Source organism: Argiope bruennichi, chromosome 4, assembly GCF_947563725.1.
Source record: "Argiope bruennichi chromosome 4, qqArgBrue1.1, whole genome shotgun sequence".
Taxonomy (NCBI): domain Eukaryota; kingdom Metazoa; phylum Arthropoda; class Arachnida; order Araneae; family Araneidae; genus Argiope; species Argiope bruennichi.
In genome coordinates, this window is record NC_079154.1 from 133,934,579 (window position 1) to 133,955,669 (window position 21,091).

Consider the following 21,091-nt stretch of genomic DNA (forward strand, 5'->3'; position numbering starts at 1 on the left):
CAATTAAGAATTGCACAAATTGTCGTGGCATTATAGTTTGAGAAAGACATTTGTTTGACTAATTCTGCTGAAATTGCTATATAAATAGAAATCAATGTCTAAGTCTATGTAGTTGATTTTAAGAAGTAAAAAAAACAACCAATTTTATATTTTTAAAATACAAATTTTCCTTTTCACTTTGAATATGTTCAATATATGAGTATTTTTTCCCCTACATATTCCATTTCAATGCAAAATAAATAAATAAACAAAAAAAGGGCAATGCTTATTACGACTTGTCATGTAACAATTAGGTAAAATTAGTATTTAATAAGAATGTCAATCATTAGTTGGGCTTAAGTGTTATTGAAACAAAAAGTAAAGAGATGAAAGTATTTAAAATTGAGGAAATATGAATATCTGCAGCAATAAAATTCTGATAGTTAAATATGAACATGATAATCATTGTTAAAAATTATGACTCAATACTTGTGAAAACATGATATTGATAGAAAGCCTTCTTTGCATGTTCTGCACGAAAAAAGAAAAAAAAAAAATTACTAGAAAATAAAATCTTTGAAATATATTTAAAAAAAAATCATTTATCTAAATATGCTACTTATTTGGTGATACATACAAATATACTTTAAATCATAATCATCTCACATGTTACTGAAGATTTGTAAGTTAATGTAAATGGAATAACATTATGTACATGATAAAAAGAACTATATTTTCATGTTTACTATCCCACATATATCAACAATTGCTCATAAATTCTTTCACACTTCTGTGTCTCAAACCACCTGTGAATTTTCAAAGATTAACCAGACAGAATCTGACACACGTTTGCTGTTCATTTCCAAAATGTAAACATACACAATCAATCACGTTGGCACGTTAGCCAATCACATGTACGATTGCATTGCTCATATACATGGATATACGTAGCGGCTTTCTTCCGCGGGCTGGGATTGGTCAATAAGAAAAGTGAATTTTGGTACACATTCTGGGGTACACATTTCCTCCAATCTTCCTCGTTCACCATGGTTATTTAGTGTTGCCACTTATTTTAAAGTTAATTTAATTAAAAATGAATGATGATACAATAAATCATTGGAATCAAGGCGACACTACACTTTATTTAGAATTTAGGAGTGGAGAGGTGTTTGTAATATTTAAGCAAAATGGCAAAAAAAACATCACGACAGTTTTCTAGAACGTTCTTTTGCTACTTGAGTATTATTTTCCTTCATGAGTTTAGTGCATCCAAAACGGCAACAATACTTTTGTTTGTTGATTTTGTTCATGTTACTTCGGTTACTTTTGTATCTTGAAAAAAATTGGTATATAGTTATTGTTTTTTTAAGTCATCTTGATATCGTTTAGTATAATGTTTTGAGTTTTTATTAAAAATGCCTAAAAGGAAAGAACCTCTTACTGAAGATGAATCTGTTGGTGAGTATATTGATTTTTAAAAAAATATTCTTTTTATTAACTTGTTGGTAATTTGTGTTCAACTTTTTGTTAACTGTTTGTTCATTTTAATAGTTAGAAATTCCTCTTCGAATAATAAAATTAATTTGTGTACTTCTTGTGTTATAAATTGACACTTTAGTTTCCGATGCGAATGAAAATCAGAAGAATTTCTGATATCTAAGTTTATTATTATTAATATGGACGGTGACAAAAATTAAGTCTTAGAATTTTAATTTAGTATTTGACTATTTAATTATTTTAATGAATTAACTAAACACTTCATATTTATAAATGTTCGAGCTATTTATTTAGTTTAATTATGAATCAAGGATTTAAAATATACATTCTTGTGTGCGCAGTGACAAATTTTAAAAATTTAGCTTATTATAAAAATAACATACCTGCGCAGAAAAATGATTTTGCGCGGGTTGTTCCATTTTATTTCTCAGGGAGGAATTTCTTTTCAGTATTATGATGTGTTAAGATTATTTCCTATCTGTGAGAATGTTTTGATTATATTTAACGGTTGATTAAAATTACAGTAGTAGCATTTTTATTTAAATTATTAGAAAGTTTTTAAATTAACTATTTTCATATTTTAATTTTGACAGATTCTGTTTTCAACTTTGTTTGCTCTATGATAAGTATTTTTTATTGAATTCACTTTCCAATTAAAAAATATTTTTCAAAATGGAAATTTCAGGTAAATTTAGAAATTTTTATAAAATTTTGGTATATTCTGTATTGATTTTTTTTTCTGAGTCTAAATCTTGTTTACTGCGAAACTGAAATATAAATAAATGAATTAAAGTTATTCTATAAATACTTTAAAACAAGAAAGAGGGGGAGGTGACTTATAAACTATTATAAGTTAGTAATTTTGGTGCATTTCCTGCTTAATCATATTGTGTAGTATCGTTTTTATTTCTTTAATTCGTTTTCTCTTTTCTTCTTTAAGATTTTAAATAAAGAATGCTTTTTTTTTTTTTTTTTTTTTTTGCTTTTTTTTATTGTTGTGTCTATGACATAGCCGAATCAAATGCATCCATGAGTCCTGATTACTGCTTCTGCAATTCGACTCATCATAGAAATATATTTGTCAGAGCCTCGAGAGGTTGGACTTCTGCCTATTGATCCACGGGAGCTATTTCATTTCACTCCTACTGCCCGTTGGTCAACCAATGGAGAGGCATTCCCCTATCCGCTACCTAGGGATGCTCCCTCTAGGGGATACAGGCTCCCCCGAGGGAAGAATGCATAGGTTTTAGTGATAGAAACTGGCCACAATTCATTTTGTTTCATTTAATACATCTGAAATATTACTATTTTCTTCTTTCATTGCTACAGTAAAATCAACTTTCGTTTTCATAGCAATACATTGATTGGAATAATATTCCGTTAAATCAATGTCATTAGAAAATTCAACATTTTCCATTTCAGACCATATTACTCTAATTTTTTCATCTAATTCAAATAACTTATCAGCTTTATCATTTAAAATATTAAATACGAGTGTCAATTCAATCTTACTTACTGATTCCATTTTCACAACGATTTAGTAAATAATCACCTAAGCTGTGTTTTGTCCCATTTTAAATAATCCATAATCTTGTTATGGATGCCAATTTGTAAAAAATCCTCATTGATTACTATGGATGTGATATGAAAGCGCACTTTAATTGTGAATATTTACATAAAAAATTCTGAAAGCATATTTACTTCGAAAAAAAAAAGAAGAAAAGAATCTGAATTGAATTATTCCATTTGGAGTTGAGTTGTAACTGGTATGACGCATACATCCAGTAGAATCTCCCATTGATTTGATGAGTACACTGCATCAATATGGTTTGTGCAACAGATGAATCCTAACCTGATACAGTTAGAAATACTTTTTGTTAAATCATGATACATATTTTCAATTATGAAGTATCAATGTTATTGTTCCAAGTGAAACACTTAGCTCTATGTCTCAATTTTATTTGCAAAAATATTACGTGCCTATCATATGATGCTGTTTTTCCTACTACTCATGGTCATGATCAGTTATGCATAGTTATTTATTTTGCATAGATTCTCTTTGCCAGTTTTTTCTTGACTTCAACATATGATAATTTATCAATACAAATCTTATCAATTTCTATGTATAATAATTTATCAAGACGGTATTACGATCCCCTCATTTTGATAATCAGGAATCGCATGTTCAGCAGTCAAACAAAACAAATTATTTGAAATATTAAGGGCATGGTACAAAATACTTTTTTTGAATTTGTCTTCTTATTGAAATACTTACATTCTCAAATCTGACCCATTGCTAAAATTTGTAGACATTCAAATTTTTGAATCAGGTATGCCAAACTTGGCACACATAGTATAACTGATGCTCTCTTTTGTACACTTTTTTCATACAAATAGCCATGTATGAAGTATCTTTATCTTGTAAAAAGATTCGTCAGTCAGGACAATTTCATGCTTGCAAGAATCAGACAATTTCATTCTTTAATAATGATGCATGAAGTTCTCCACTTAGTTTATTTCTTACCTGATCTCTCCTTGATTTAACATTCAAAATCCAAATTTAGCATGATCAATGCAGTAAAACTATACTTTTCTGAAAGTGTTATAGAACTTCCAAAATTGAATAAGGATTTTCTTTTTCACATTTTCAGTAGTTTTATATATTTGCCAAGCTATAGATGAAAATGTGTTGTACCCACACCAGCCTTCCTTATGAAATATTAATCAAATAGAGTAATAATCAATGATAATATTAGTGGACAGGTGGAATTTTAAAGAATTGCTTTTGCTACTAATTAGCAAATATGATTCACCTAATACTATTGCAACTATATAAGTACTACCTGTAAGATTTCAAAATAAGTCTTTTCTATCATGGAGACAGTATTTTAATATCTGTTACAGAAACTCCTTCCAAAATAATAACTCAAGAATCTTTTCCTTGTGTGTGTGTGTATATATATATATTATTTTTTATTATCTATTTGTATTCATTAGATTTCTGGGATACTTTTTCAAATTTTATAATATCTTCAAAAATTTAAATGTGGGTTTGCCACAGTGATAAAACAATTTCCCGAGCAAAAAAATATGAGAATAAAAACAGTTTAAATGGTATAAGTTTGTTTTCTTGTTTGTAAACAAATATGTCACATAGATACTAAAATTTGTTTGTATGTTAATATTTTATACATCCTGTAGTAGCAGTGCTTATTACAGTTTTTTTTTCCTTCTTTTTGTTACTAAATATATATTTTATATATCATTAATATGAATTAAAAATTTCCTTATTTTCTAATGAACAATTAGGTTATTAGGCTGCTTTAAGTAGGTAACAATTTATGCATAACATCTATTATAAATTTAGAATGTTTTAATATATTGATATATATCTTTTATTATTGTAGTTGAAAATGTTACTGTCTTATAGAGCTTAATTTAAAGAATCAAGTAGATTAAATATTCATTTGTTTAAAACTTTTTATTATTATGAATTTTTGCTTAATGTTTTTTGATGGGATTGTCATGAAAGATAATGCTTGTTTTCTTAATGTAGTGCAATCTAGATATTTCATATACTGAAATTGCTGATACATGATATGTAATTATGCGACTATATCTGTTTTGAACAACAGACAATAAGCAGACCTCAGTTGCTGCTTATCGTTTGCTGTTTTTCTTTTACCTTCATTATTCAAATTTGATAATTTATATATGGAGCCTTATTATATTTGTGCACTAATGAAAAGTGTTTCAATCAATGCTCTCTATATTTAAAGACTTACCAGTACTTAATTGGAATTATTTTGGAACAGTAAAAGTTGGAATTTTTTAATCAAATTATCATAATTACACTATGTATAATTTATAACATTTCTTTCTCTTTTTTTAGATGTCCTTGGATTACCCCACAAAAAACATAAGAAGCACAAGCATAAGAAACATAAGAAGAAACGAGGCATTGATGATGCTGATGATGGATCAGGTGGCAATAGTCCTGGAACTCCGGGCGAAAAATTTAAGCCAGGTTTGAAGCTTAAAATAAAAATTGGAGGCCAAACATTTGGGGAAGCTAGGTAAAATTTTATCCCCTTTTTTCTTTTCATTAATTCTGAATGTGTTTTTAATGCATTTGCTTATAGTTGCTTGATTTAGTGATGGGAAAAGTAATAAGTACAATAAATATATTTCTTGAAAGTGCTTAAATTTATCTTTAAAAAAGATATGGTATTTTTTAATCTGTATTCTAAGTCTGTACTTGTGCTTTGATTAATGTGGAAACTATTATTGTGTAGACTAATGTGTTGCCAAGCTGAATGAAAAATCATTGATCATTTTCCAAATAGACTAATATTTTTTAGACTTATTGCAGCCCTTACACCTGTTGGCTAGTTAGAAAATAGTTTATTGTTCAATTTTGACTTCAACAAGGTTTGCTGTGATAAATAATACATCATATGAGACTATTAACAGCATATGCATATAAAATGCTATTATTCTTTCAGTATTCATTTCTTTCTTTAACAATTTTTTACACACAACTTACAATTAATGACTTTTTTAGTTTAAACAATAGTTATATAATTCTATTTTACATTGTAAAGATATTAACATGAAAATTATGTTGTAATAGTATATTATTTTTATTTATCGGTATCTGATAACTTATCAAAAGCCTATAAAAAAGGAAGAAAAGTTTTAGAAAAATTTATTTATAAATGCAAAATGCATTAAAAATTTATTTTTAATGCATTTTAATTACCATTAAAAGGTGCATGAATTCACATTCTAAAGTGCCTAATGAATATCATGCTGATTGGAAAATGCTAGCTAATTTTCCAGTTAAAATGGTATATTATAAAATGCTAGATCTCTTTCAATTACGCTTAATTTTTTTTTACTATTATTATCCTATAACATACATAAAGGGCACAAAATGGTTCTATACCTGCAAATTCAGTATTTATTAATTTTTTGCTGTCTGATGTTAATTTAGCTCATATTTTGTCCATTGTCAAACTAAAGAAAATATTTCAGAATGTCATTCATATTCTTTTATTCACTTTAATTGCAAAGCATTTTGTCTTTGAATTTAAAATAAAACTCTGTGATAATTACATATATTTCATCTGAGAAATATATAATTGCTCTTTAAATTTCTGAAAAATCATTTCGCAGTTTAGTTTGTAGGTAAAATATTTTGAATGAAAAGGCTTTTTTTTTTTTTTTCCCCATTAATATGGTTTTTTATTAATATCCTTTCTCATGATTTTCATGTCATCATAATCATCTAAAATTATGTTACTGAAATTGTAGGTTACATTGACATGTTTTTGTTGTCAATATTTTTTGCATATTTACTATCCTTCACTAATGCTTATAGTATAAAGATATCAACAAATTCTTTTTACACTTATAAAAATAGTAGTTTTTTAATTTTAAATTCAAAATGAATAATTATAAATATGAAAATGTCATTAAGATTTGCTGTTGGTAAAGTTGTTGTTTGCTGAACTAAAGAGAAAAATATAAATGGCATTAAATAAATCTTAATATATTCCTTATTGAATAATACAAATACTGTATCAATAAAATTATTTCTTTTTTCCCCTACAGAACTATTTAATATGTTATAACACTAAACCATTATGACTTCATTTTCCTTTGTAAAAATAGTCTTTTTCCTCTTCTCTAATCATCTTATATATAGTTTACTTTCTAGTCTTATTTCATTATTTTTTAAATTTGTTGATGATGCATTTGAATGAAAGATTGCTCATATAGTTTTGATGAACCTTGGACTTTATCTTTTAGTAAATAAAAGGATTTTTTAAAAATTCCTTTTCGAAGATCTCCATTCTAATTTTTAAGACTCATTTACTTGCTCTCTAATTAATATGATAACTTCATGATAAAAAATATCACTTTTATAAATATGATTATATAATCAAATGTATTAAAATTTGATCATAATTTATGAGTGCAAATCATTGTTAGTATTAATTTATTCTAAGTAGGGATTGCAATATCGGACCAAAATTTCAATACCGGTCTTCGGTATTTTTTAGATCTTAATACTGGGATACTGGTTTTAATGCCGGTATTAGAAATTTTAGGAAAAGAAAGAAAACAGAGGTGTTTCTTTGTTTTATTTGCCAATTTTGTAAGAGAGTGTAAATATCACAAAAAATAATATGTAGCTTATAAATTATAACAGTCTATAAAGATTCACAAAAAAGTAAAGGAACAACTTATTTATTTAAATCACAAAAAAAGTGTAAATATCACTATTCAGTTTGTGGTACTAATACAAATTTTTGAAATGTGATCTTAAAAAACATAATGCATCAATTGTATTGTCTTTAAGCCTGAAAAATAATTTTGTGTGAAAATTACCAGCTGTCAAAAACGCTCTTTCGTCATCTAAGCTAGTTGGCGATACTGTTACCAATACACGATGTACTTTTTCCAAGTAATTACCTCTAAATCCCTCATCTTCAAATAAATCAATTTCTCGTCAGATGGCTTTGGATATAGCTGATTTCTGTATTGTATTTTGGTTCATTGAATTTTTTTTTATTTGTCGCTAATTCTAATTTTTGCTCAAGAGACAATTCCTTTTCACTATCGACATTAGTGTCATCATAATCTTTGATAACTGAACCAAATTCTTCTGAATGTAAATAGATTTGTGGGTACAAAATTTTAAGAAAATTTACTATAAACTTAATCAGATTTGAATTGATTATTTTCTTTTCTTCTTTTTCATTTTTAAAATCATTATAATTATGTAAATACCATAAGGCATTTTCTATTTCGGTATGCCTTTCTTCTGTGCGATTTTTCAATGTAATATGTAATTCTTCAGATAGTGATGTGTGCTGTTCTTTCATGACTGCAACATGAAATTTATTGTTGCATTAGCTGTTAATAAATTAAAATCTCTCCGACATAATGCCTCTATAGTCAGTTTTATTGGAAGTAAAGCTGATATAGTTCTGGATATTAAGTCGAATTCACTATCTGAAAAATTAATTTACAGGTTTAAGTCGATTATTGCTTTTTGGATTGGATTTCTAAATTTCAAATATCGTTCCATCATTAGGAGTAAACTGCTCCAACGTTTCTTAGAATCTATTATTAAAATATATTCTGTTTTATTTTCAATTAGTATATATTTTTGTAATATGGCATTTTTTGTAGGGGAAAATTTAAATATCGTAACAATTTCTCGAACTTTATAAATTATAGGGAGCAATTCTTCATGGGTTAATATTTCATCCTCATTAACAATATCTTCTTCAACAATTACATTGTCATTATCTTCATTGTCAATATCACTCTCACTCTTTTCAAAGTTGGAATCTGAAGTTTCTATATCCACAGCATTTGGATTCTTCTGTTTTTTTATTTATTTATTTTTTTGGTATAATACATCTATTACTCCTAATTGAATTCCATGAGCATAGCACAATTGCTGATTTGCAGCAATCAACTTTCCAACTTTTTTCATAACTGTTGCTCCATTAGTCGTTATGGATACAATATCTTCTTTCAGGGATAATCCATGTTTCGCTAATTTAGATTTAAGCAATTAATTAGCTAATTAATTTCACCTGTTAGGGAGACATTAAAAACAAAAACGTATACTATTTTGCTATGTTGGCAATCCCTGAACATATAGTGGAGACAATTTTAAAAATTTTTAGTAAATACCGTAAAACCGGTATTTAAACTTGTGAATACCGGTATTACAAAATTGTAAAATGGCTCAAAATACCGGTATTCGGTATCCCGGTATACTGGTATTGCAATCCCTAATTCTAAGTAATTAATTTCATTCACAAATTATAGTATATTCCATACATACATATGTAATTCTTCCTCGTGATTTTTATTATATTTTATTTTTTCCTTTATCTAATAAATAATGTGATTATTAATAAGTACTTAGCAAACTTCTAAATTTTATTTTTAATTACATTTAATGAAAACTGTGTCACAGCTATTTATGCCATCTTATTAATTTTATATTACCTTTTGAATACTTTCAAACCTCCTGAATATTGTCTTATTATTTATCAGCATACTAACTTTATTTTATGTTATTAGAAATTTGGCATATTTGGCAAAAAGAAAAAATTTTATTATGTAAAATTATTGTTATATGTCTAATATTATCTGCTAAGAATATTGTGTTTCGGATAATATATTAAATGTTTTCCCTAGGGAACAGAACTGAAGTAAAATATGACAGTGATCATCTTAGAATTTTGTTAGTATTATTTTAAAATTTTACGAATATTATTTAGGTATTTTACATATTAATGTTTTCAAAAATCGGTTATTGGGAATTGTCTTTTTCTGGCATAAATATTTCTTTCCAAAATATTAATATCTGCATAAATTAGTTTTCCTCTTTTGTTACATATTTTGCTTGTTTTGATTGTCTCAAAAACTAATCTTTGTGTTTGATTTGGTATCTGTGATTGTTGATTCATCATAAGCTATAACACTAATTTTTATGAGTTAATATGAATATTTTTATCTGCTTTTCTGCAAGTTTACTACTACTTTGCTGTTTTCTTTTTTAAGAAAAAGAAAGAAAAATTACCATTTAATATGTCATTTTTAATAATAATTGAATTTTCATAAAAGATTAGATTGTGCATAACAAAAGCAGTATTAGTTATATGTTCTTTTTGAATAAACTTAAAACTTTGTTTCTTCTTAAACTTAAACTTGTTAAACTTAAACTTCTTAAAACTTTGTTTCTTTATTCTTTACATTGAATATATTGCAGGAAGATAGTTTTTTTCTTCTTTTCTTTTAAGTGGAGTATTAATTTTTTAATACGTAGCCTGTGACTTTAAAGTAGAAAACAGATATATTTCAAATTTGAAAATAATTTATTCACTTTTGGGTAATCCTTTTCATAATATTATCTGTAGGAATGTAATTATTAAGGCAGTTAATGCTGGTTATTATGAATTATGATAAAATTGTAAGATAATTATGGTTAAACTGTAAGATCAAAATGATCTTAGGGTTTATTATCATTGTTGAAATCTTATTTTTTAAAAACATTTTTTTTTTAGGTTGAGCAAATCGGAGATTAATGAAGCTTCTAGTGACGAGTCTGCTAACATAGGTAAATAAAACCTCTTTTGTATTTTTGATGTCTGCAACATTTTACATTTATTTGCTAGTTATTATATTTTCATTCATTGTGTATGTAACAATATGATCCTGAAACTTTATATTATTTTCTGAAATATTATTGTAAGATGGTCATTATTATCTATTGTTAAAACAAATTTAAAAACAACTTAGAAATAATTCATGTTTAAAATTTATGATTAATTTGTTCCCATGCTGTTATTTAAAAAAACCTCTTAAAATTCTCTCCAACCCTATATGAAATTGGAAATATATGATAGCAGATAATTACAGTGAAGCCAATTAATTTTATTAGTTTAAAATAGGTTAAAAATCTAAATAAGTATAGAATTCTTTCTGTTTAATATAATTGAATAACAATGATAATCACCTTTTGCTTGATTTTCATAATGAGCATTATTTTTTCAGATTTACTAATTATTTTTAGGCTAATTGCTGGTAAGCCATTTAAAAAAGCATTTATTAAAATTGGGGAGAATTGAAATCATTTGCATAATACACCAAAAGAAAGTTATGTATGCATTTATTTCAATCTATTTCCAAATATTCATAGATGTGTAAACTTACTTGTAATTGTCACTCTTAATATGTTTCATTTACATTGCCACTTGTTGCTACTATTCTTGTTAACTTTGGGTTTCACAATGTTATCTTTTTAATTGCAAGATTTACAAAACATAACATTTAATTAACAGATTGCAAGATTTACAAATCATAAACGCTGTTTTATTTTTATAAGTTGTTTGCTATATATTTTAGTCATTTTCCAAAAAATGCATTGCAGATTACCCACTGTATTCTTGTTAAGTATTGCAATTAATTATTCATTGATTAATTGGAAATATCTCTCTCGATAATGCAATTTTGTTATATTATTTTTTCTCCATATGTAAATTATTTGATTAAGTTAAATTGAAATTGGTCTTCTTTAATGTCTTCTTTGGTATAGTTTGATGTGAGGATTAAATTATCTATTTAATAATGTTTATAAGCAGATTTATCATGGTTTGAATAAAATAGAATGTAATTTTTTTACAAATAATATACTCACTTTTTAATTTATTGATTCTTGTAAACTTTATTAAAATATAATCTAACTACATTTCATAATATCATTTTTGTTAGAATAATATAATCACATATTACATAATTTTTCACTTTCATAATATCAATTAAATAAAGCTTAAAGATTCTCTTATTAATCACTATTGACTGTTGCATTATAAATCTTTATCAATCATTTGCAAGTTATATATATGACTGTAGTGCCATATTTACATATAAGCTGTACAAGCTATAGTTAGAAGTGCGTAGAAAAATTGCCCATGTTAACTTGTGTTTTATATATTTAATATAAAGGATGCCGAATGCCAGTCAGTTTGGTGCTTCATCAAGTCTAAATATAGTACTATATAAATGATCTTCATTTTATTGTCATTCTGCATCTGCTTATCATATATATATATATATATATATATATATATATATATATATATATATATATATATATATATATATATATATATATATATATATATATATTAATGACTTTTTCTCTGAATAATTCCTTTTTAGTCAAGTTGATTATTTTGCTCATAAATTGTAACTTTTCTTTAAGAAATATTTTCTTTGTTTACTAAATAAGAATACCTGTCAAATTAGCTAACTGTTTTATTATACTTAAGAGATATGCTGGTTGCTTAAAATAAAAATATATTAATTTTATTAAAAATTTTTCATTCTAACAGTTTATTTATTTTATATCACTTTGTATATACTTCTATATTTTATTAATGTTTTTTTTTCTTCTTTTTTTACTACTTGTGGATTTTGTTTTTATTTATATGTTACAAATTCAAAATTTTTAATATTTTTTGGTAATTAATTTTTAAGTTTAGGCATTTACAGGAGAAGCTTACTTGATGAAGGTTTTACTTACTGCTTGGAAGTTGTTGTTTTTTTCAATTAATTTATTTAGTAAAATATTAATTCAAAATTAGATTTAAATTTTAAAAGCAATTTTTACATTATAATGAATTTTCATCAAATCTCTTAAAAATGATATTAAAGTAATTCTTAACATTTATTTAGAACATTAACATTCTGACATTTTTTTTTAAATCACTGATTCAGATTTGTTATTTACCCCCCTCTCTACTTTACTTTAAAAAATTCAATTTATTCATTTTGTCTTAGATGTAGTAGGTGCATCACCTGCTGCTCCATTACTTGATTCTTCAGCAAATGCTAGTAATTCCTCCAAAAAGGGAAAGAAAATGGATGAAGAAGAAGCTTGGCTAGCAGCTCTGGAAGCAGGACGTTTAGAGGAGGTAGATGATGAATTAAGACGTATGAAAGATCCGAATTTAATGACAGCCCGTCAGGTTTGTTGCGATTCTGTTCTCTGACCTTCAACATATTAAAGATTTGTGTGCCATAAAACAGAATATTAGATCGAAATTCTTATTAATTTTTTTTATCAATTATATTGACTACAGATACTAGGTAATCAAAATAATTTTAATTTTTTAAATAATTAAAAACCAATCAAAATTTTGACATTTTTACTAATTTTTCCATTATTTCTGGAAGAATTTGTTGTAAAAAAGAATTGTTTTTCTATTTTAAATTGTAGAAAGTTACTTTTGGAATAGAAGTATTTTCTTTCTATAATATATTTATGAAAAATATAAGTGATTTGTTTTCACATTTATAAATTTTTTTAATGCTCTATGAATGTTGTAACTAAGAAGCATTTATTACTAGTTAAAGTGGAATTATAGACATGACATATTTCTGTGAAAACACAAACTTCAGCCTTTTCAGAAACGAATTTTATCAATCTTGAGATTAATTAATTTTCTTTAGTGTAATAATTCTACTATATTTTTGAAACTTTAAGTAATAATTCTGCTATATTTTGTATGCCAAACACTTTTTGTATAAATTATTTTATTGTTCAATTAATTATGCTTATTTTATTTCACACTGTTTATGTTTGGTTTTATTTTATTTATTTATTTTTAAGACTGTGTCATGTCTGACATTAAAATACTTTATGTAACTTTTTTATATTGCTGAAACTAAGACTTTGTTTGCTTATTTATTCTTTTAATGCTGATTTTGAAAAAATAGGACTTTTATATCAGTAAATTTCCATTAACTTGACAACAGTTTTTTGCAGTAATAATAATTAGCAGACATCTATTGTAAGTGTGCTCAGTACTACAATTGTATAACATGAAGTTGATGTGAGATTACAACTTTTGCGCCATTTGTTCCAATTGGTACATTCTCTTGCTGCTATAGAGCTAATGGAAAAATAATCTCACTTTTTGCTAATTTTTAAAAATCAGAATTTATATGCATGTTTACAGTAGTTACAGCAAAATTTGATCAATACTATGCTTTGATTTTTTTTAATCGGTTCTTTGATATATCATTATTCTCTTTTTGAGTCTCCATTATTTCAGATTAAACTATTTAATTTTCATGAAACTTTATTTAACACCTTAAATGCTTAATTAAGTAATTTTGCAGTTATATAAAATCTGTTTGCCTTCAGGGAAAAGAAAGGGGAAGGGGGAACACATTAAATCTTGTGTTTAAAAAAAATCCAAGTGTTCAAAGACCTAAACTCAAATAATATTTAAGGTGCCTAGGCAGGCTGTTTAATTTATTTTCATACATAGTTATAGAAGTGATTTGATTGAAATGAAATAAAACTAATAGTGGAAATGAAAAACTTGGTCATTTTAGGTGCGAGTTGTATAATGAAATTAAATTTAGAAATTCTTTTTAAAAACTTTATAAAATTATTTGTTTGTATTATCTTTAGCGTTCATTATTGGAAAGTAAGGCTCAAAAGGAGAAGGAAGAATTGACACCTGTGGGTAAGTGAAATTTTTATTTTCTGACTTTGGCAATAAATTCATTTAGAAGCTGTAATCGTTATTATTATTCACAATACTATATAATTTTGTTGCAATGGGGGGAAATGTTCTGTACGAGTTGAAACAATTGTAATATCTCATTTGTGCTTACAATTTGTTGTTGCTTTTTTTTTTTTTTTCGCATGTTGATATAATAATTCCCAGATCAACAAACCTTTTATAATGGCCTGACAATTTTCCAAATCTGAGTTTGTGAAATCTTATTCTCTAATTTATTTAGAAGTATAAAGAGTTAAGGTAATATTTTTTGTGTGATGATATTGAAAACATTGTTACAGGCAAAGATAATGCATGATAATTTGATATAACATGGTTAGTATCAAAATCTGTGATGTAGTTTTATGCAGTAACAAATATGATAAAAAAAATTAGATTCTTTTAAATGCATGTACATTATATTCAATAATACCAAGGCAGTGTTGTATAACTTTTTCACAAAATTCAGTCTGGTTAAAAAGCAGTGGGGTTTTAGACTAGTATATAATGTAGGTGCTCCCGAATGTTGCTAAATAGCGGAGAATTCTTTGTAGAGTAACCATTGTCTTTAGTAAGTTTCTCTTAGCTTGTATTTATAAGATAATTTTATCAAAATCCTAAAAATTTCAGTAAAATTTGTTTTATAAATATTCAGTAATATTAAGATAATTATTACTTCTGACACACCATTAAAAATTTCCCTTTTAAAATTAAATTCTGCTAAGGTTTTTAAAGCCTTAAAATGAAAAGAAAGGTTTAAAAATTTTATTTATCACTTAAAATATTTGTTATTTATATTCCTTTATTCAGTATATATTGATATGGTTCTAATCTAGAAATTTCTTCTGTTTAATTTATCAGTTGCTGAAACAGTAGTTCTGAGCGAAGAGATGATTCAGAAAAAGATTATAAAGGCCAAAAAGCGAAAGGAACAAGCAGAAGAGAAGTTACAGAAGGATAAGGTATTATGTTAGATTGATATTGTCCTTATTTTAAACCTCATAGGTTTGCTTTCAGGAACCTTTTAGAATTTTAATATTTTTCAAATCAAATTGTCTGAATGTTCTTTTTTATTATTAAATATGTTATACATTGCACTAATTCTTATTTATAGAAACAAACATTGGAAAGACTTTTGAAGAAATCTGATGCAAAACCAAGAACAGTAAAAGTAAGTAATTGTGCATTTTAGGGCATATAAAAATTTTTGGGGTTATTTTTTTGTTTATTCATAAATTTTGGTTTGAGTTTCAAACTTTTAATAGTAGTTTGAAAGTGAATACAATCTTTTAATCGTGAATCAATGCGGAATTGTCTGTATGCTTTTAAATAATTTGAGAAAACATTTTATTTCAAATCTTTTTATTCTTAATTGAGAATGTATCCATAACAAGTTTTAAGGTCCCAATGTTACAGATGATTTTCTCTTGCTGTATCATACATTGTAACTTTAACATGTTTTTATGTTGCATATAATGAGTTCTGTTGGCATATTTATTATTTTAAAACACATTTTTACTTCAAAACAATTGACTTTTTAAAATGTAGTTCTGCTGATTTTTATTTTGGTTACTATAACCAAATAATATCTAAGCTTCTGAATATGAAAGAAGGTAAAGAAAGTTGATGATAACAAAGTTTTTTAAATTTTATTTTTGAAATTTTTATTAATTATTGAGTTTTTTTCTAAAAGGATTTTGAAAATCTTTTATATTATCCTCCAACGTTAATTTAATTTTTTTTAATAATAAAATTCAAAGTAATCATTGCATTAATTTCAGAACCTTGAATAAAATTGTTCATAAACTTGAGTTTCAAAGCTTAGTATTCATAAAAATATCAACTTATAAAAGTTTATTTTTAAATAATCTAATTGTTTTCTACAAAATTTCATTTTAATGTATTCTTCCATTGGTAGAAAGTGGTTAAAAAGGCTGATGTTCCTAGGATGAGATATATTAACAGCGAAATAAAAGGTTGTTCTCTGTCAATACCACAAGGTTTCAACTTTCCTCTAAAACCTCAAGTGGCCAAACAGTAAGCATTATATTTTAGTGTCTAATTAAATAAATCTCAGTACAGAAGTTTCACTGTTAATAATGTTAAAACTAAAAGATTGATTTTAATATGAAGGATATTTGAATTGACCTCTCAAGAGAACCAGTTTCGGTCCAATTTTGATGTGCCTTACACACCTCAACTGAGCAGTGTGATTGGATTTTGTAATCAAAGGCTTATAGGTGGTAGCACGGCCATAGCGCAGTTTTTGCAAACTTATTTGGACAGCACTCGTCGGTCTTTGTCTCTCAATTTTGTGAGTCTGCCAGGTTGAAGCACATTCTATCAACCACCACTCACCTTCTACTTCTTACTCACAAAAGCCACTGTCAATTTGGAATGTTTAACTCACTCAATTGTTTTCTTGATACTCTAATGTTATGTCCCTTAAAAATTGATCATTTCTATGATATCCAACATTTGCACCTTTCTCGAAGTCAGGCAGCTCTGAATTTCATAGTATCTTGCATGCAAATAATGATAATGCTGTTTCCTACATGATATTCAAGCACAGGAATCATGACATAGATCAGGACAGTAGAATTACCTCATTAGCATGGGTGTCCATATACTTATAGGTAGATAGTGTAGAATTGTTTTCTTGATACTCTAATGTTACAAAAATTTAAATTTTCATTTTGGTGTAAGACAGCTTAAACAAAAATATCTATATTGTTAGAATATTTTACTGAAAATTGAGATTTTAACTGCTTTTTCTGAATATCAAGAGATAAATGGCTACATTTTTATCCTTTGCATTTTGTATGTTTTAATTATAAATATTATTTTGATTATAATGTATTTGATATTCTTGTTGATACTTCTCCCAAAGTGTTTATTTTATGCATTATTTATCCTCACTCCCCCCCCCCTTTTCTTTTTGTGGAATGAATACTAAAAAGTTTGGTGACATGCTTAAAAATTAAAAAATATTGTACATCCTTATATCATTTTCATGTCATTCCCACTCACCAGTTTTCAAACTAGATGTAGCATTTACATTGTAAAGGTCTTCAGGGAATTTTTTTTAAAAGTTATCTGTTGTAACTTTTGTTTTGTCTTCCTTGCTGAATACCAGATCTGGGTACTATGTTTTTTGAGTCTGTAGATGCTCACTAAGGAAATGTTATAGCCTACTTGCCAAATTAATTAATATGTAAAAAAATATACATTTTATTAATAAAAAATTAGATAAGCATTTTGTAAAATACAATTGATCAAATTCTTATTTGTTTTGATTATTTTCACTTGATTACTATAACATTTATAATTGCTGCCTTACAGTCGGGAGTCATTATAAATAAATAAATAGAAATATTCATTTTTCTCAAAATTACTAAAATAAAAAAAAAAAATTGTCTAAAATTTCTTAAAATGATGATTAAGTTTAAAACATGCAGAAAGATTATACTAAATTGACTAGTTTATTTTAAAGTAGGGGTTTCACAATGTATATTGCTGAAGTTTCCAAAATTTCTAAATCTACTTTTGTGTGGATAGCTAAAAGATTTCTCCTTTCGTAGCAATGCATGAACATTTTCAGAACTCAAGACATCATTTTTGCTTCATTCCCTTAATATTTCTAAAACTTTTTTGCATGGTGATGTTTTTAGCTGGCATACTATTAGTAAAAAACATAAAGAATAAAATGCAACTCTTCAATAGTTTCCTCCTGTAAATAGATATTCAGAAAAAGGTTTTTAAGAATTTTAATTATATTTATAAGTGATTAAAAACTAATAAAATTTTTAGTGTTTTCTGCTCAATAACATTAGAGTATTTTTGTATCAGAGATAAATAGCTTTTCAGCTATATTAATTGTGTTTTTTGTGTAACTTGACAATAATTTTAATGAACTTTTGAATAATTTTGATTTAGAGGAAGGAATGTTTTGGACTAGAATTCCATTTATTTTATTTTATTTATTTATTACTATGTGGCCATTTTATAATTTCGAAGATTAAGTGCCATCAATAGCAAAATATTGAATGAGATTTGTGTTGAGGAATTCAGTCTGTAATTAAAAATTCTGAGTAAGGTAATATTATTCTATGGGGAAAAAAATCTATAAGCTTTTTTTTATTCATTATTTTTTGATTAATTGCTTGCCTATTTCTTTATTGATACACATTCTAAATTACATAACCTTCTGATTGTAGGTTAAATAATAAACTAACTTATTCTTTCATAACCTAACCTTTTAACCTATTATTGGTTAAAGAACATTAAATAATTGAATAACAATTATTTGCCATTATAAATAGTTATGTGACTGATTTGCAAAAATTTTCATTTTGTGTTATTTGATTCATTTATAAAATGTTTTTCTATAACTTGTAGATTTTTTTAGAAGATACTTAAGCCTCTTTTTCTTACAATAGGTCTCCTGCACCAATTTTGTGTGGTATACAGGGATGTGGAAACAGAAAAAAGTACTCATGTTCCAAAACTGGAGTTCCACTTTGTAGCTTAAGTTGCTACAAGAAAAATCTACTTTACACTACCACCAACCAACCAATAACTGTTACATAATTTGTTTGATCAAATTTAAAAATATATTATCTGTTGATATTGTATTAAATTGATTATGCCATTGTCATGTTCATATGTAAATTTTTTATATAGATGAATTGGATATCTGTAGCATCAGATATGTGCAACTGTACAGTTTTATTTCATCTTTGCACTAGTTAATTTGTAAAATTCAATGCTTTTGTATAGCTATTTCATTTGTAAAAACAATATTTTTTATATATATTAAAGTGAAAACTTTGCTTTTTTCACTCTTCATTTCCAAATGCACTGCTTAAATTGATGTTGTCTTGAAGATATTCTTATATATTTATATAATTTACATGATAAATAAACTTTAATGTATAGAAAATACAATTTTTTCTGTTTGTTTTGCTAAATGCATAGCCAGATATAACTAAAAATTGAATTTTCATTGCTGTTTTTTAAATTGTGCTGAAGTTGCATCTTATCTGATTTTATATATATCTTTATATGAAAGTATAATTTTTACCATTAGGATTCAATTTTTACATTTCAGTGGAAAGTATTTTTTAAAGTAGTTGTTAATTTTTTAAATAATACTTTTTTTCATTTATCTTAATTAAACTACTTACTCTACTCTATTAATTTCCTTGTAAAGCTAATACAATATATATTTGTATACTAACGGAATTTGTTTACTTTACTATGTTGCATTTGTTTTCAGTTCTAAAATTCAGTATTATATATAATGTTTTGTAATATCTAGATTATTCATAAATAAATATAAGGTCTATTTTTTAATCGGTTACTGTAAATAATGTATAAAACTCCTTTCTTACTTCTAAAACTTATTTCAATAGGTTTTGACTTTTTCCAATTTAAATAACAGCAAGATTGATCGTTTATATATGTGCAAGCTTATGTGCATATATGTATGTACAAGTATATGTGCATGTATGTACAAGACAATTTAGCACTTTCCATTGCATATCAATTTAATTGTCAGAGGGGGGGGGGTGTCTCTCTTTTTGACCACCATAAAGTTTTTTAGGTTATATGCACTATTATATCATTATTGGTTTTATATTGGTGGTCATTTTTTTAAAGTAGCTTTAATATGTTTTATTTACAAATTAATTTTACATTTTTCAAGCAAATTTTGATTTTGCTTCTTTTTGTTATGTGTATTTCAGTTATTTTAAATCCACTTTTTAATTTTTGATAACAAGCTTGTACTCCTTCAAAGGAGAACGAAAAACTCTGAAATGTTTCAAATTATGTTACTTTATTCTTATAGAGATAGAAAGAAGGCTTAGATAGTGTACTGAAAGGTGTTAAAACAATTCTTCAATATATATATAATATAATATTTATTATATATTCAGTAATAGTATTTTCCTACCTTTGACGTTTTCTTGGCCTAACTTTATAGAAAGAGTCATGAATTTTCTGTATTATTAATGGCTTACATTTAAAATTAACTGTTCCTTTAATTCATCTACTTTTCATTTGATTTACATTTGTCATTATATAAACAATTTATTTCCTCTGTTTTCTATACTTTGACACATTATTTTTATAAGTTAATGATGTATAGTCTTTTTATTATATATTTTATGTAAAATAATGTAAATAGTATGTAAACTTTTGTATTATAACAGTGTTTGCAAATGTATAGATAGTTATATTTGTATTTTAATTATAATAAAAAAAGGATTAATAAATTTAAATATCTTAATATTTAAAATAAGAAAATACTAGTTTAAAAATGCCAGTTTTATACAAAACATTAATAAGACCTGTTTTATTTTATTATGCATGTATATTATTTACTTCACTTTTATTTTATAAATGTTTTATTTGCCTATTTTGATTTTTTATATGTATTTAAAGGAATTTAATGTACCCTAGAAGTGATAAAAATGCTGATTTTTGAATTTTGTGTTTAAAAT

General features: G+C 25.7%; 1 protein-coding gene across 1 annotated transcript; it reads left to right on the forward strand.

Annotated features, from left to right (window-relative positions):
* Positions 1-1,298: 1,298 nt before the first annotated feature.
* LOC129966177 (INO80 complex subunit B-like) lies at positions 1,299-19,431 on the forward strand. Its single transcript, XM_056080580.1, has 9 exons — positions 1,299-1,437; positions 5,369-5,552; positions 10,575-10,627; positions 12,853-13,040; positions 14,495-14,549; positions 15,447-15,547; positions 15,700-15,756; positions 16,504-16,622; positions 19,025-19,431. Exons 1-9 carry the CDS (start codon positions 1,395-1,397, stop codon positions 19,173-19,175), a joined length of 951 nt encoding a protein of 316 aa, XP_055936555.1. The 5' UTR covers positions 1,299-1,394; the 3' UTR covers positions 19,176-19,431.
* Positions 19,432-21,091: the final 1,660 nt, after the last annotated feature.

Coding starts and splice junctions, on each gene's coding strand:
- LOC129966177 (XM_056080580.1), top strand. CDS start 1,395: ATGCCTAAAAGGAAAGAACCTCTTACTGAAGATGAATCTGTTG. Junction 1,438..5,368: donor TACTGAAGATGAATCTGTTG/GTGAGTATATTG, acceptor CTCTTTTTTTAG/ATGTCCTTGGATTACCCCAC. Junction 13,041..14,494: donor ATTTAATGACAGCCCGTCAG/GTTTGTTGCGAT, acceptor TATTATCTTTAG/CGTTCATTATTGGAAAGTAA.